General features: G+C 37.4%; 2 protein-coding genes across 2 annotated transcripts; both read left to right on the top strand.

Moving 5' to 3' along the window:
• The first annotated feature begins 40 nt into the window (after positions 1 to 40).
• On the top strand, positions 41 to 5,002 carry LOC103721074 (small ribosomal subunit protein uS17). The gene is made up of 6 exons (XM_008811108.6): positions 41 to 190; positions 1,611 to 1,651; positions 1,735 to 1,835; positions 4,112 to 4,256; positions 4,349 to 4,438; positions 4,667 to 5,002. Exons 1-6 carry the CDS (start codon positions 179 to 181, stop codon positions 4,755 to 4,757), a joined length of 480 nt encoding a protein of 159 aa, XP_008809330.3. The 5' UTR covers positions 41 to 178; the 3' UTR covers positions 4,758 to 5,002.
• Positions 5,003 to 8,710: 3,708 nt separating this feature from the next.
• On the top strand, positions 8,711 to 11,801 carry LOC103721083 (putative pectinesterase 8). Its single transcript, XM_008811124.4, has 5 exons — positions 8,711 to 9,228; positions 9,299 to 9,470; positions 9,557 to 9,763; positions 11,142 to 11,401; positions 11,566 to 11,801. Exons 1-5 carry the CDS (start codon positions 8,846 to 8,848, stop codon positions 11,717 to 11,719), a joined length of 1,176 nt encoding a protein of 391 aa, XP_008809346.2. The 5' UTR covers positions 8,711 to 8,845; the 3' UTR covers positions 11,720 to 11,801.
• The last annotated feature ends 2,463 nt before the right edge of the window (positions 11,802 to 14,264 follow it).

The following is a 14,264-nucleotide window of genomic DNA, read 5'->3' as shown; positions in this document are numbered from 1 at the left end:
AGGGCTTATGTAGCCCAGCCAATTAATGGGCCGTGGGCTTGACCCAGACCATTGACAGCCGGAAACCCTAATCAGTATTTGTGTACCACTAGGGTTTCTCCAGCCCCTTCCTTTATCCCACCGTTCACCTCTCTCTCTCTCTCTCTCTTTTCTCTCGCTCCTCCTCGTTCGTTCAATAATGGCGGAGCAGGTATTTTCTCTCTCCCTTTTCCTTTTTTCTTCTCCTTTCTCCTCTCTCTCTCTCTGTGTCATTCCATGGCTTCTCTTTTCCTCCATACATTAGCGTTCTGTATTCTGGCGTTAGTTGTTGAAATACCAATGATCTGGATCCGTGGGACTTTATAGGGGGAAGATTTCTCACAGAAAATGGTTAAATATAAGGGCCTAGAGGGAATGATGTGACTTTCTGGCTCCCCAAGAATCGGGTAGAGATGAGCTCCAATTCGTTAGAAAGGAAGTAGGTATTTTAGAAACCGATTAATTACTAAGAAAGTTTGAATCTTTAAGATTTCTCATGTTTGGGGTGCGCCTGGTTTAGGTTTTAGATATAGTTTGAATTAAATAGACTCCCTGATTTTTTTTTCAATTCAGGGAAATAATTCTGCTTCTTGCTTGCATTATGTTTATATCCTCTTTGTAGTTTTTCATCAAGGTAGTTGATTGGGGGCTTTACATGCGAAAAAAAATTATCAGCAGACTCAATTTTTATGCAATTGAGAGTATATGATTCATATAGTGTAGATGGGAGGTAATATTTGTTTCCTGATGCAAAGAGAAAAAACAAATCTTTCTGTTGTATGCTAATTCTTGTAAAATTCAAACGTTTGACGACAATAGCTGCTCTGATCCAGTGCTTTGGAAAAGAATGCCACCTAATCAATTTATGGTGGTATTATCAAATGTCGCCAAGTTGGTACTTAGCACTTTCCCTTGACTTCCCATGACTTATTTGATATATTATGTTTTGTGTTTTGGACTAACTTTTCTAGATTTCTCCCTATACCTATAAGTTTTCTAAGTTTATTATTTTTGTTTTGGGTACATGTTGCCACCTGCCAAACATGCTGTTGTGTGATGGTCCTGACCTTTCATCCACTGGCTACAGTCTTTCAAACATTGGTTTTATCACAATTAACATACAATCTGTTTTTCTCCAAAGGACATCTTCGTTGATGTGGTTAATGACCACACAGACTGATGTGCTTCCGATATTATATAAAAGTTTATAAATCTAATGTCTAAATGTCCAAGGAGTTGGTTGTGGCGGCTGTTTGGCATGTAACAAATTTTCCCTATTAAAACCTTAAGTCTATCTGCTCCTAACTTTGTTTTAGACCTTAAATCTTTTGCCCTAAGTATATTATTTATTTCATCCTGCTATAGGTAATGAAGATTTTTTTTTAATAAAAATTCTCTTTCATCCCTCTTCTCTTCGATGGTTTAACCTTATCTACTTTTCCATGGAGAAGATCATACTGCTATTGTTTCATGGCTATTCTTTTCATCTGATGTGTGGGCAACTCAAGCATATAGATCCATGAAAGTAATTAGGTTTTACAATATATTTTTTTGGAGTTTTAATGCTTTGCATCCATGAATTTTAAATGCAGACTGAGAGGGCATTCCTTAAGCAGCCAAAGGTTTTCCTTTGGTAAGAAACTTTTTCTTTCGCCTTGCCCTCTCTTTACAATTCTATATGTAAGCTTTCTTTGACAAGTGTTGGGGATGCTGTAGCTCGAAGAAATCTGGTAAGGGAAAGAGACCTGGTAAGGGCGGGAACCGCTTCTGGAAGAGCATTGGTCTTGGATTCAAGACTCCTAGGGAAGCTATTGAAGGTCTGACATCCTAACCTATTCTTTTTATGGATTTCTTAATTTATCCTGAACAAGCATTTTGGTGTATGTCATTTGCATTTCGTAAGTAGTAAGTGCCAACGTTCTTGTTTTATGTCTCAGTGCAATGAATCTTTTTCTTTCTTTTTCTTTTTGATTGGAGGTTCCCATCTACAGCAATCTTTGATGATAAAGATACAAAAGTTAAGTATTTATTTTCCATAAGTAGATGAAAATGAGGTTTTATACCACAAGCAACCAACTGAAAATATGCATACAATGGTGCTTTTTTTTGCCTTTAAGCCTGTCATATATCTCAACCATTTTTTGTTTTCTTAAGTTGAAGATCATGAGGTGCTACACCATGGAGAACTTTCTCATGCTATTCTTGGTTTGAAGGTTAAACTAGCCTTTTCTTTTCCTCAACTATCTCGTTGTACTGTTTATGCTCTCATTTTTTCAGTGGTTTGATTTCTTTTCTGTGATTGGTTTCTTATGATTTTGAAGAGATGGCAAGTTGACCCAATGGACCTTAGTGACAACAGTGCCATGTGATTATTGACTAGTTGGCAGTTATTAATGTCATCTCAAGGCATGCCAAGTGACGATGCTTCTGCACTTGGTTCATGCCACTAATCTTTGCATAGAAGCATACAACTCCATAAACACAACTGAAATTGGATCAATCTAGATACGCTGCATATGCATCTTGCAGGTCCTTGGATCTTAAGTCAACCATGTTACCTATGCTTGATTTGCAAGATCCTCACCTCTCGAGCCTTCATTTGCGAACTCTGTTTGTTTTCACATTCACCTGTCCATGTCATTATAGGTCTGTGTTGACTAGATTCTTTGACAAAGATTACACTACCTCTTCTTATTGGTTCCTTCTTGAATCTTTGCTGTGCATGGCCATACCATCTCAACTGGTTCTCCATCACCTTGTCTTTAATTGGTGCAACTCCTTCATCTTCTCTAATTCATTTCTGGTACATTTAGCTTGTTTTGTTGGGCTCTCTTTATTGACGAACATTTTGAACCAGATATCAATGGCATTCCTCATCTTTACTTTAGGAGGCATTATCATTAAATCATTGGCATATCTCATGTTACATTGGGAACTATGACAATTAACATCAACCAATGATCATGCATATCCTAGTTGGCTTATTGAAGTGTAGCCATTGCTTCTCCACTCAATCGTGTCAAAGGTTATGTGTATCGGTTTGCCTCAATTCCTTCTGCATGACTTCCATTCTGCTGTTTTTGCTTTCTGTTTTACATGATTGTTGAACCTGTCCTTCAGTGGTTCATCTATTAGGTTTTCTTTATAATGTAGCTGTATCCTATTGCATGCACCTTAGGAAGTTTCCTTTCTTCACAAAGAAATTATTATGTCTATGCTACTGCCGCACATGATATGCGATGCTGGGAAACATGTGGGTAGGAAACACTTGTGTATGAAAGGGTATTTTGGGAAATGAATATTGGAGACACATGGAGCAAAGCCTCATGTACAGAGGCATTGTTGGAGTTTCCTTTTAATAGTAGAATAGATAACGGTAGAACATGCATCTTTTTCATTTTGTTTTGTTTTCTTAACATGTTGCCTCATACACAACATCTACCTTTTTGTCTATTAGTATTTTTCTATGTACATATGTGATTTACAAATATTTCTGTCATCCTGGGAAGAAGAGGTACATTTCTTTTGTTTTCTCAGTTATATATATATTGTCATAGGATGATGTAGAATTAAATTACTACTCACTTGTTTGGCTTCTAACAAGGAAGCATTATCTTAGACCTGGAGTCGTGTGGTTATGTCTATATGAATAGTTTGTTTCATTATTTGGGTTTCCACGTCTTGTATTAATTTTATCTTCATTATAATCCTTAATAAGAAGCAAGAGCAGTTGGGTAGAGCTACTGGTCTTACAATGTTTCTTTAAAAGATGTATTGATAAAAAAAATGAGATGGAGACTTCATTTCTGATCTATATTCTACAGGTTACTTGCTAACTTAATTAGACATGGATGCTGTATAAAATCTAGAAAGGTCATAAATGCTGGTTAAGCATTTTTTCAGATAAGTTACTTTTTAATTGGATTTTTGGGCCAGATAGGCCCACAGGAGGATCGCCTACAGTCTTCTAGTCTATTGTCCTACTCACATTATTGTGTAATAAGCTGTCGGGTACACCAATTATCCTTGACTATGGTACCTCATGCAAAATAGAGATCCCTAGTTTAACATTTATGTTTTTTTTTTCGTGTAGGAACATACATTGATAAGAAATGCCCATTCACTGGCACTGTATCTATTAGGGGTCGCATTTTAGCTGGCACATGCCATAGTGCAAAGATGAACAGAACTATCATCGTCCGTAGAAATTACCTCCACTATGTGAAGAAGTATCAGAGGTAATCCAATTGGCAGTTTTTTTAAATGTTTTGGTGTTTTCCAAACAAGTTATTTCGCCATATGATAATGAAATGACTATTTTGTCTGCCAGGTATGAGAAGAGGCATTCCAATATTGCAGCACACGTATCCCCATGCTTCCGTGTGAAGGAAGGGGACCATGTTATCATTGGCCAGTGCAGGTATGCCCTGTGATCTACCAACCATAATGCTTTTAAGGTTTTAAATGACCTTACTTCATTTACTTTGAGTTCAGCTATGGTACTAAGTGAATATGTTTTGTTTTATTTATATGATAGGGTTAGTTTAGTTAAATTGTCTATAATATGGCTCTTATAAAGCTCACTTCCTTTTGCACATTGCTTCACAATCACTGGATCCTATATCATATGAATCACCTTGTCTTTCAGGCCATTGTCCAAGACTGTGAGGTTCAATGTTCTGAAAGTTATTCCAGCTGGATCAAAAGGGGGTGGGAAGAAGGCCTTTGCTGCAGTCTGAAGTTTTTAACATCATTTTCTTACAGATTGCATTTGGTTGAAGTAGATTCAGTTTTGAAATGAGCTCTTGGAATGAACTAATGCCATTTGACCTTCTCTTTTATCTGTTTTAAAACTCGCTCTAATGCTGGTTCTGTGTTTCTCATTCTGAATGATGAAACTCACTGTTTAAACAGTAAACTTTTTGGATTTCCACCCAATACAAATTCTACTTATGAAAAGATACAAGCAAAGCTTTTTTGGGACTGTTGCATGGTTCAGAAGATGAGATTTTTTTGTTGTTGTTGTTGTTGTTGTGAGCCTCGCAGCTGCTTGCAGTGTATTAGTATGAGCAGTCTTTTGCAATGTTGCATTCTGACAGCTATCAATGAGCCCTGTGTGTCAATCTGTCATAGTTTCACCTCAGAGGCCATGGTGAGTGTGTCAAGTAAAAAAATTGCAGGCCATTATTGGAGTGCCTTGTAACCTTATTCTAAGCACAGGTAAGATCCATTCTATTACTGCTAATTAGGCACATGTTGATCATCTTTAATGGTAAGTGGTCCTCAGCTTGTTCAGGTTTCTTTGTGTTTGTTTTCACTGAAGAGAGTAATATTGTAGACCTTTAGATTACATTCTCTCTCTCTCTCTCTCTCTCTCTCTCTCTTCATTGAAGAGAAGAATATTGTCAACCGGCTTGCTTAGTTCATAAGAAGTCTCCAATAGAAATTTTTATGTCTAGTTCAACAAGCTGATGGGATTCTTCTTCCACCCATAATTTGCTTTCAGTATGACAAAGTCTGGGAGGTGAAGCAAGGTTCCAGCAGCGTGCCTTGCAATTTTTGCGAGCATTTCGCTATCCTAATATTTATCTGTGCAACATTTTCTCCATGCAAGGTCCCTCCTGGATGATCCCTTGTATACTTATAGAAGGCTTTCCTCTTGATACTCCCTTGTGCACAGATGTCAGCTACTACAAGAACAATGATAGCAATTTTGGAAGGAGTATAAGATCAATCTCAGATTGGGTTGGGACATCTGGATCCACTCTTTTATGCCTTTTGGTGGATGCAGATGAAGAATTATGGACTCCCATGGAAACATGAGTTTCTTTTTTCTTCTTTTTTTTTTTTGGGTGGTGATGGATGGTTCATATATATCTAGTATGGATATATTCTATAAAGTCAGAAAACAGAATAACATGAAAAGGAATCGGGACAGCCCCACACCCTGGAGGACTCACTGCCGGCGAAAACATAAGTTCAAGGTATATGTGATGCATGGGAGGGGAACTTTGGATATCTGTGATCCGAAGCACTGATGTCTGATTGCCATTCCATCTAGACTTGTAGGCTTAACGTGATGCACTCCTACTAATCCTCCTAGTAAAGCAGAAGTTGGACAAACTTAAGATGTATTTGACTAAAAGAACTATATGTGAAACTCATGTGACATGGTTGGGCTAAAGACACACCGAAGAATTAGCAAGCTTTATAAGAGTAGAAATATGTCCATGCTCCATATTCAGTTGTATGCAAATCAAAGAACAGCATCTGCATTTATGTTAGGGCCTCTTTGGATACCTACATTTCCTGTCTGTGGAGTATCCTTCTTGGAAAAAGTTTGCAGTCACCCAAAACAAAACAAAAAAATGTGGAAAATAAAAGGAGTCTGGCATCCCTGCTTTCATGAAATTATGGGATTCTGGCATCTCCCAATTGCACTCTTGCTTCCTTCTCCATTCTACTCTCCACAACTTTTGCGTCGCATGAATCCATAATCGATGTTGAATTTACCAGCTAAATTGCATGCAAATGAAGTAAATGGAGATGTCTACTTTTACCTGATCAATTGAAGAAACATGTAATCATCAGATCATTGTCTCTTGTCCATTTAGGAAGTGAAAAAATACGTATTATTACGTAATTCTCTTCTGTAGGTTGTTAGTCTAATAATTAATGATGTTCATCAGAAGGTCTAAATAAGCTCAAGTATTAGGTTGACAAAATGACTGGATATAAACAGCAAAAACAAAAACAAGACTATTGAAATTTGAAATTCCTAAGCCTTAACTTATTAAGAGACATATCATGATGGATCAATTTTAAGAATTAATTTTAAGCACCTCATCTTTATTGAAATTAGCTCAAGATTACAATATATGATTACAAGTTTCCATTAATTGATACTAGTTTTTGGTTATATAATAAATTGATCTTAGTAAGTTCTCTTAAACTCTTTTGCAGAGTTTTTTTTTTCTTTTTTTTTTTGAGAAAGATTAGGTCAAAGCCTAATTACTTGTTAGAAGTATGAAAGTCATAACCAACAGAGAGTACAGAAAAGGGAGAGGAGACGAGGACAAGAGAGAAGAGGAATTAAAAGAAGAGAAAGGTAGAAGGAAAAATGACAAAAAGGAAAGATTCAACCATAAATCAGTAGAGAAAATCTTCAACTTGGCAAGACAGGAGTTGGCTCTTGGCTTTTGGCTAGTCTTCAGAAAAAAACAAAATTCTACCACTTAGCTGACAACATTAGAGGAGTTTTAAAGAATCTGTGGTTCCTTGATAACCAAATGCCCCAACCAATATGCTGTATAAAAACAGTGACATGATGTCAAATTCTTTAGATAAAACGGCAGCACAAACTTGTGGAGCATGCATGTAGTTAGAAAACAGATGGTCAGTAGATTCTTCATTAAAGGAATAGAGGACACCTTTTACAGAGACATAATCAGTCTTGATATTAAGTTAAGTTGATAAAATTTTTTGGTGTTGGAAACAAAAGATCTTGGTTCAGCTCTAGCCTTCCCCATAATTCATAATCACAATAAATTAGCGATGAGCGTTGTCTATTTTCTTCTCAAAGGAAAAAAAAAGAGTTTTGCTTTGGTATTATATGAAATATTTCTGATTAGTAAATAGATTACAGACACAAGGAGAAATCTCTGACATTGACATTTTAAAAATGGATGTTCTTAAAAAAAATGAACTAATGCAAAACTCAAAAAAAGAGGTAGGTATATATATATATATAGACACACACACACACACGAAGGAGCTTTCCAATCTGTTTCAAACCAGTAATCTCCCTTACAACTGTTTCTGATTTTAGGTTTCACACAAACTACCACATGACTTCATCAGCTGGGAAACCAAGTTGAGTACATTCTAAGGTGCCCAACAAATGCTATCATCTATACATTCAGCCTCCTTATTTGCTATTAAATTTTAGGTTTACCTAAGAATAGGTTTCATGTTACATTGATATCTCCTTTTTTTTTTTAATATACTTTCTTTCCGGTTGGGTTACTCCTGCTTCCTTCCCTACCATATTTAGGGACTACCCTTTTTTATGATATTTTATTTATCTCATATTCCTTCTAAAGGGTACCACTGACCCAACAAAGTTTTTGTAGCACCCTCTGTGATCTAATGACCTGCAAGTCATCACTTGAAATAACTCATTTGTTAGATCAAAGAACATTTCAACAAACTCGACAAATATTCACTTAATATCTTGTCATTGTCGAGTCCTTGTTCAATCTTCTAGGAGTAATGATATATAACTTAGTGAAGAGACTTTGTAATAACTTCAAGCTTGGAATATGATGAAGGCATAGATAGTAAAAAGTCTAAGGATAAGTGAGATATCAGTCACCTGATCAATAAGGAAAACTACAAGATCACAGTACTAGCTAGGGGCTTGCATTTAACTTTGGACGTATTGATGCAGAGTTAGCATTAGACCTTTTCCCTTTCTGATCCACCATGCAGTCTCCTAACAATATGAGGTCGCTGCATGAAACCCCCTTATCTCCTAACTCTGACCCTCTTGTTTACTGGTCACTCTCGTCGGAGAGGACTCAATATCTCAAGCAACATCCATGCCAGGATTGGGACTTTGCGTTATTTTTTGTTCCATGAAAAATTTGGTAAGCTTGGTAGGTTGGCTGACATCCCAAACTCAAGAAAATGGTGGTTTGCAAGGCATGCTATTTAGCCTTGTGCTTCAAGTGCATTGCAAAGCCCCCACCCATGCTTCTCTACAGGAACCATCACCTCCTTCTAAAACCACCCATCCCTCCTCTTCCCTCCCGTCCACCACTCCACCATGAGCCCCAAGAGAACTTCCCTCACCCTACTATCTTCCATCATTGTAGGTCTGCTCTCAACACAACTCATATTCCAATATCCACCATGTCTCAAATGCCTCCTCAACCTTGACCTCCTCACACCATCCTTCTTTCCATATCTTATTTCATTCTGCACCCAAAAACCAGACCACCACCACCACCACAAGTATCCAAAATCCAATACAACGATATGCGACGACTTCCCGCCAGGCTTCCCCCCACCCGACACAAACACGACCTCGATTCTGTGTGTTGACCGCAATGGGTGCTGCAACTTCACTACAGTACAATCTGCAGTAGATGCAGTTGGAAACTTTAGCCAGAAAAGGACTGTTATTTGGATCAACAAGGGGATATACTAGTAAGCTAGCAACAAGTTTTCTTATCTCTTACATGCACATTATAGTAACAATGTGTTCTGTTGATATTAGTGAGAAGGTAACTATTTCAAGGACCAAATCCAACATTACATTTCAAGGGCAAGGATTGTATTCAACGGCGATAGCTTGGAATGACACTGCCAACTCTGCGCATGGCACGTTTAATAGTGCTTCAGTCTCCACTTTTGGCACCAACTTCATCGCCAAGAACATAAGTTTCATAGTAATACAAATGAAACACATGCAGTTCAAATTGCTAAACAACTCAACATTACAAGTAGCTAATTTCTCAATGCCTTTAAATCCTAGAATGTAGCTCCAATACCAAGTCCTGGGGATGTTGGAGCCCAGGCAGTGGCAATTAGGGTTGGTGGTGATCAATCTGCCTTCTGGGGTTGCGGGTTCTTCGGAGCGCAGGATACCCTTCATGATGACAGGGGGAGGCATTACTTCAAGGAGTGCTACATCCAAGGTTCCATTGATTTCATCTTTGGAGATGCTAGGTCTTTGTATGAGGTAAGTACCTTCTCCATCCATGCTCTTATAATTTGTTTATTGCCTGGTTTCATGCATGATCTCTAAATACTAGAGTATAACATGACAAAAACTTGGTTCTGAAGATGGGTACTGGTGGATATTACAGTTGGGTTGTCCATAAAGTAAGCTGGCCTGGCTTTAGGACTAGTGCACCTGATTGTAAATTTGGACATATAGGCTTTTTTTTAAGGAAATATTAGGCAAAGCCTAATCACTGAATTGGATATGTAAATAATAAAAAAGTATCGTCTACTTAGCTATTGAACTTGTAGTTATAATGGATAGAACTCTGTAAGAATACACCTTGCAACACCATGGCCTTGCTTTTTTTAAAACAAAAAAAAAAAATCAAACCAAGCACTATGATGTATTTGAACAGAGAAGTCCATTGGAAAAGGTTGTATTTTTCCCCTTTTAGAGAGAGCTTTGATAATCTCAACATCAAACACATATATGGAGGCCAAATTCTCATGAAAATAGAACATTGTTGGTTAATTCACTTCTATTGCTTATGCTGGTCTTCATAATTTCAACGAATGGTCTATACTTTGTAATGAAATAAAAAGCTACCAGCTTTCAGCAGCATTTGGAGAAAAATCAAGGATATTCCTAACTGTCTTCCAATTATCTGATTTTTCATTTGGATTCCAATATTCTTTCCTATTTCTTTCTAACTGATCTTGTTCTCTATTCCAAGTTGTAGTTTCTTTTATCTATTTTAATAAAAGCCAGGTGGCTCCTTTTAGCCGCCTCCCTTTTTAGCTCATTGTCTCAGTTAAGAGTTTCAGGACTATATGCCATTTAAGCTCATTAATATAGGTGAGGTTTGGGTTTGGTTAAGGCCTGAATAATTTGTCTCATTGAGACAGACTATTTCTTGTCATGATCCTCTGGAAAACCATCATCTGTACATGAAGGATGCGATGGATAAGATAATCGGTATATGGTGCACTTAGAATAAAGATGCAGCTGGCTTCACTTTCCTCACTGGATGCAATAGCTTTAGAATCAAAAAAGACACAGCTGACTGTTAGAATCAATCCAGTTCATGCTCTAACAGTGCCTCATGTATGTTCTTTGGTTCTCCAAATACATTGAGAAGAAAGTAATTAGCCTTCATTTATTGACGTTATGCTTGCTCCTTATATAGCAAGGTACAAATCTAAGGGCTCACAGATGTAGATTAAGGGAATATATATCTATCTAATTTTCCTCTCTAGTCCATTCATAGTGTAAAAATATCGAAAGGAAGCCACTTTTTTCCCACAATAAATAGTGTCTAAGAAAAAAACATGTCCATTCTTCTTTTCAAAAAGAAATAACATGTCCAACCTCCTGCTATATCCATGTGTTTCAGAGTTGCGAAATGATTTCAATAGCCTCCCCAGTGCCTGCTGGATTGAAGGTAATAAATGGAGCAGTGACCGCGCATGGTCGAGCATCAGGTGATGAGAACACTGGCTTTTCCTTTGTCAACTGTACCATTGGTGGAACTGGACGAATTTGGTTAGGCCGAGCTTGGAGGCCCTACTCTCGTGTCGTCTTCATAAACACTTTCATGACTGACATCATTTCTCCAGAAGGCTGGAATGATTTCAATGACCCTGCTAGAGATCAGTAAGGATAAAAACTTAGTTTCTCCTCTTGCATAAGCTAGTATACATTAAAAACTGTTTTGTTCTTGTTTTGTTTTTTTAGTTTTCAACTACAGAAACTATATGGAGTTCTACAAAGTGAGATCATGAGTTTTTGTTTTTTTTTTTATTGCTTTCTGGCGACAGGACTTTATTTTATGGAGAATACAAGTGTAGCGGGCCTGGTGCAAATCAAAGCATGAGGGCACCATATGTTCAAAAGCTCAGTGATGCACAAGCTTTACCCTTCCTCAATGCTTCTTACATCGATGGAGACCAATGGTTGCAACCTTTTAACTAGATCTCCTCCTTCTAATGGAACTATTGTTTGAAATCATATCTAAGTGCCTATCTTCAATAAACCTTCATATCGATTTTATTTACAGGAGAGTGGAAGTCTTTAATTGTTCATCTCTCTCTCTCTCTCTCTCTCTCTCTCTCTCTCTCTCTCTCTGTGTGTGTGTGTGTGTGTGTGTGTGTGTGTGTGACTGCACATGCTCGAGCGAATACATGCATATGTCCATACGTAAGTAAATGTATATATGTGTGCGTATGTATGGACTTGGCAAAATTCATTGGTGTATGAAGCATTTGAGTTTTGAAGACAAATAGTTTATTGCATGAGGTAGTTGTGCAAACTCTTCATCTGTTTGATTTCAAATGACAATGGATCAGAACTTCGTGAGGAGCCATGGGTCATTTGATCTCATTTCCCGAGATAACTACCAGGACGAATACGCAGATGAACAACATATATTGACTAACTAGAAGTTATATGGTCGTTAATGCAAGGTGTTGGTGAAAAGTTGTGTCTCGAACAATTCTGTTTGAATCACATTATTGATTTTTATTCTATTTCTTTTGGAACCAAGCTTATTACTCTGTTCGAGAAGGAGGAAGTTTTCCATGTATATATCTAGAATGCACATGATAACATTAAGCAAATATTACTGTTATAGTGCTTTTCATGGATTAAGTTATTTGTGCCTTCGATCAATTTCTCTGATCACCTAGTTAGTAGTTTGTTTACGAGCTATCTGGGGCTTCAAAATGTTTCAAGGTTAGGATACTGCTCTGCTTGATTCTTTTGGTGCTTTTCACTGAAGTGTTATGATGACCTGTAAAGCTAACAAAGATGATTGGATTCACTGTAAAGTAGGATAGCATGATATTATTCTACATATGAATTGTGGCTTATATGCTTTTACTTAGTAGAGTTTGAGCATATTAGATTATTTAAGATGAACCTATATGTTCATCAATGCATACCCTGAATGATCATATGAAGCCTAGTAGCTTGAGGCTATGGATTCTAGTTTGCTTCTAGATGTATATGGTGTGGGGTGATCCATGAATCTTTTTTTTTTTTTTTTTTGAGGGAAAAAGGAAGAGCAAAAGCTCCACCTATCTTCCTTAATGGAATGAAGTAGGAAACATGTAAGCACTCTTTAAAGCAGAATGTGCATTTCAAAGGATTACAAGAGATTATGCATCCACTTTATTTTTCAAAGTACTGAAAAGAAGAGACCGATCATTGGAGATGGCAAGGGTAAGAAATATCCGGATTGTAGTTTGTTTGACAACAGGGATGAATGTGTCGGTATAGTCAATTCCTTCGAGCTTTGTACCACTCAGTTTGGGCATTAGAACACTGCTCAATTTTGTATATCCACTTACAATAAATGATAGAAGAGCTTGCAAAAGCACAGACAACTTGTCATACTCACCTCCACAATCACTTTGTAGATATATGATTTTTGCATTAGAAACGTTCTCCATATGAATTTTGAAATTTATAGAAGACAGCGAAAACATCAGAATTTTCGAACTGATGTAATAAGAACTTATGAAAATGATCAACAAACTGAACATAATAACAATTGCTAGCAGAAGATAGAACTGGTGCTGGTCCCCAAACACTAGAAACAATGTCTAATGGTCCGGTAAAGATGAAACAAAAGGTAATTTATGGCTTTTACGAAGTTGGCATTCTTCGCAGAGAGCAGAAGACTGGGTGGAAGGCAATGGCAATTTATTTTTTGGAATAACTTGTCTGACATTCCTCAACATAGGATGGCCCAAGAGTTGATACCAACAATCTAAGGAAGCCTTTTCGCCAATAAAAACAGGCAGGCTCAGACCTTAAGCAAAACCTTAGAGTAGATTCTTCTCCGACCAACAGTCCTTTATAAAACAAACCGAGCGAAACACAAAGTAAACATTATTATCATGGCTAAAGGTTATTTAGAAGAAAAGAACCATAAGAAGTGTGTAAAGTAGAGGATCCAATGAGATATAGAAAGACCTTTGGTCATTCCAACTTTGACTTGATCTGTGCTATGGTAGTTAGAGTGGAGAAAGATTTTGAAGGTCTGGTGTCACATGGTTCGTAGCTCCGAAGACGAGAAACCATTCATTAATTATGAAAAGCAGGGAGGAGGAGCTCAACATGATCCTTCTGGTTTTAATGATAGACATAAAAATCATCAAGAGAAATTGGGTCAGCATGAGTGTTGATTGAGGTCACCAATGATTCATATTCCAGTCCTAAATCAATGAGGATGATATTCATCAAGTTCTCATCAGGCTACAAGACTATCAAGCAAGGTCTCGACTTTATGAAGATAATCACGCATGGAAAGCCCTCCCTTTTTGTGATTCTGCAATTGAAACTCGAGTTGCATGGAACCAGCTCGAGATTGAGCCTAATATCTCCTAAAACATGCCCGAACAGTTTGAGAAGTTTGCAATTCCACAACTTGGGAAAGAACGCCTTCAGTAAGGGAAGATAACAACCAGCTTAGCATCAACTTGTCTTGTCTCTCTCAGGGAGAAAAGGCTGGATT

The sequence above is a fragment of the Phoenix dactylifera genome, chromosome 2, assembly GCF_051530095.1.
Source record: "Phoenix dactylifera cultivar Ajwa chromosome 2, Ajwa_hap1_PhDact_Kaust_v1.1, whole genome shotgun sequence".
Classification (NCBI taxonomy): domain Eukaryota; kingdom Viridiplantae; phylum Streptophyta; class Magnoliopsida; order Arecales; family Arecaceae; genus Phoenix; species Phoenix dactylifera.
Note: the sequence above shows the minus strand (reverse complement) of the source record. Positions and strands in the feature narration are given on the sequence as shown.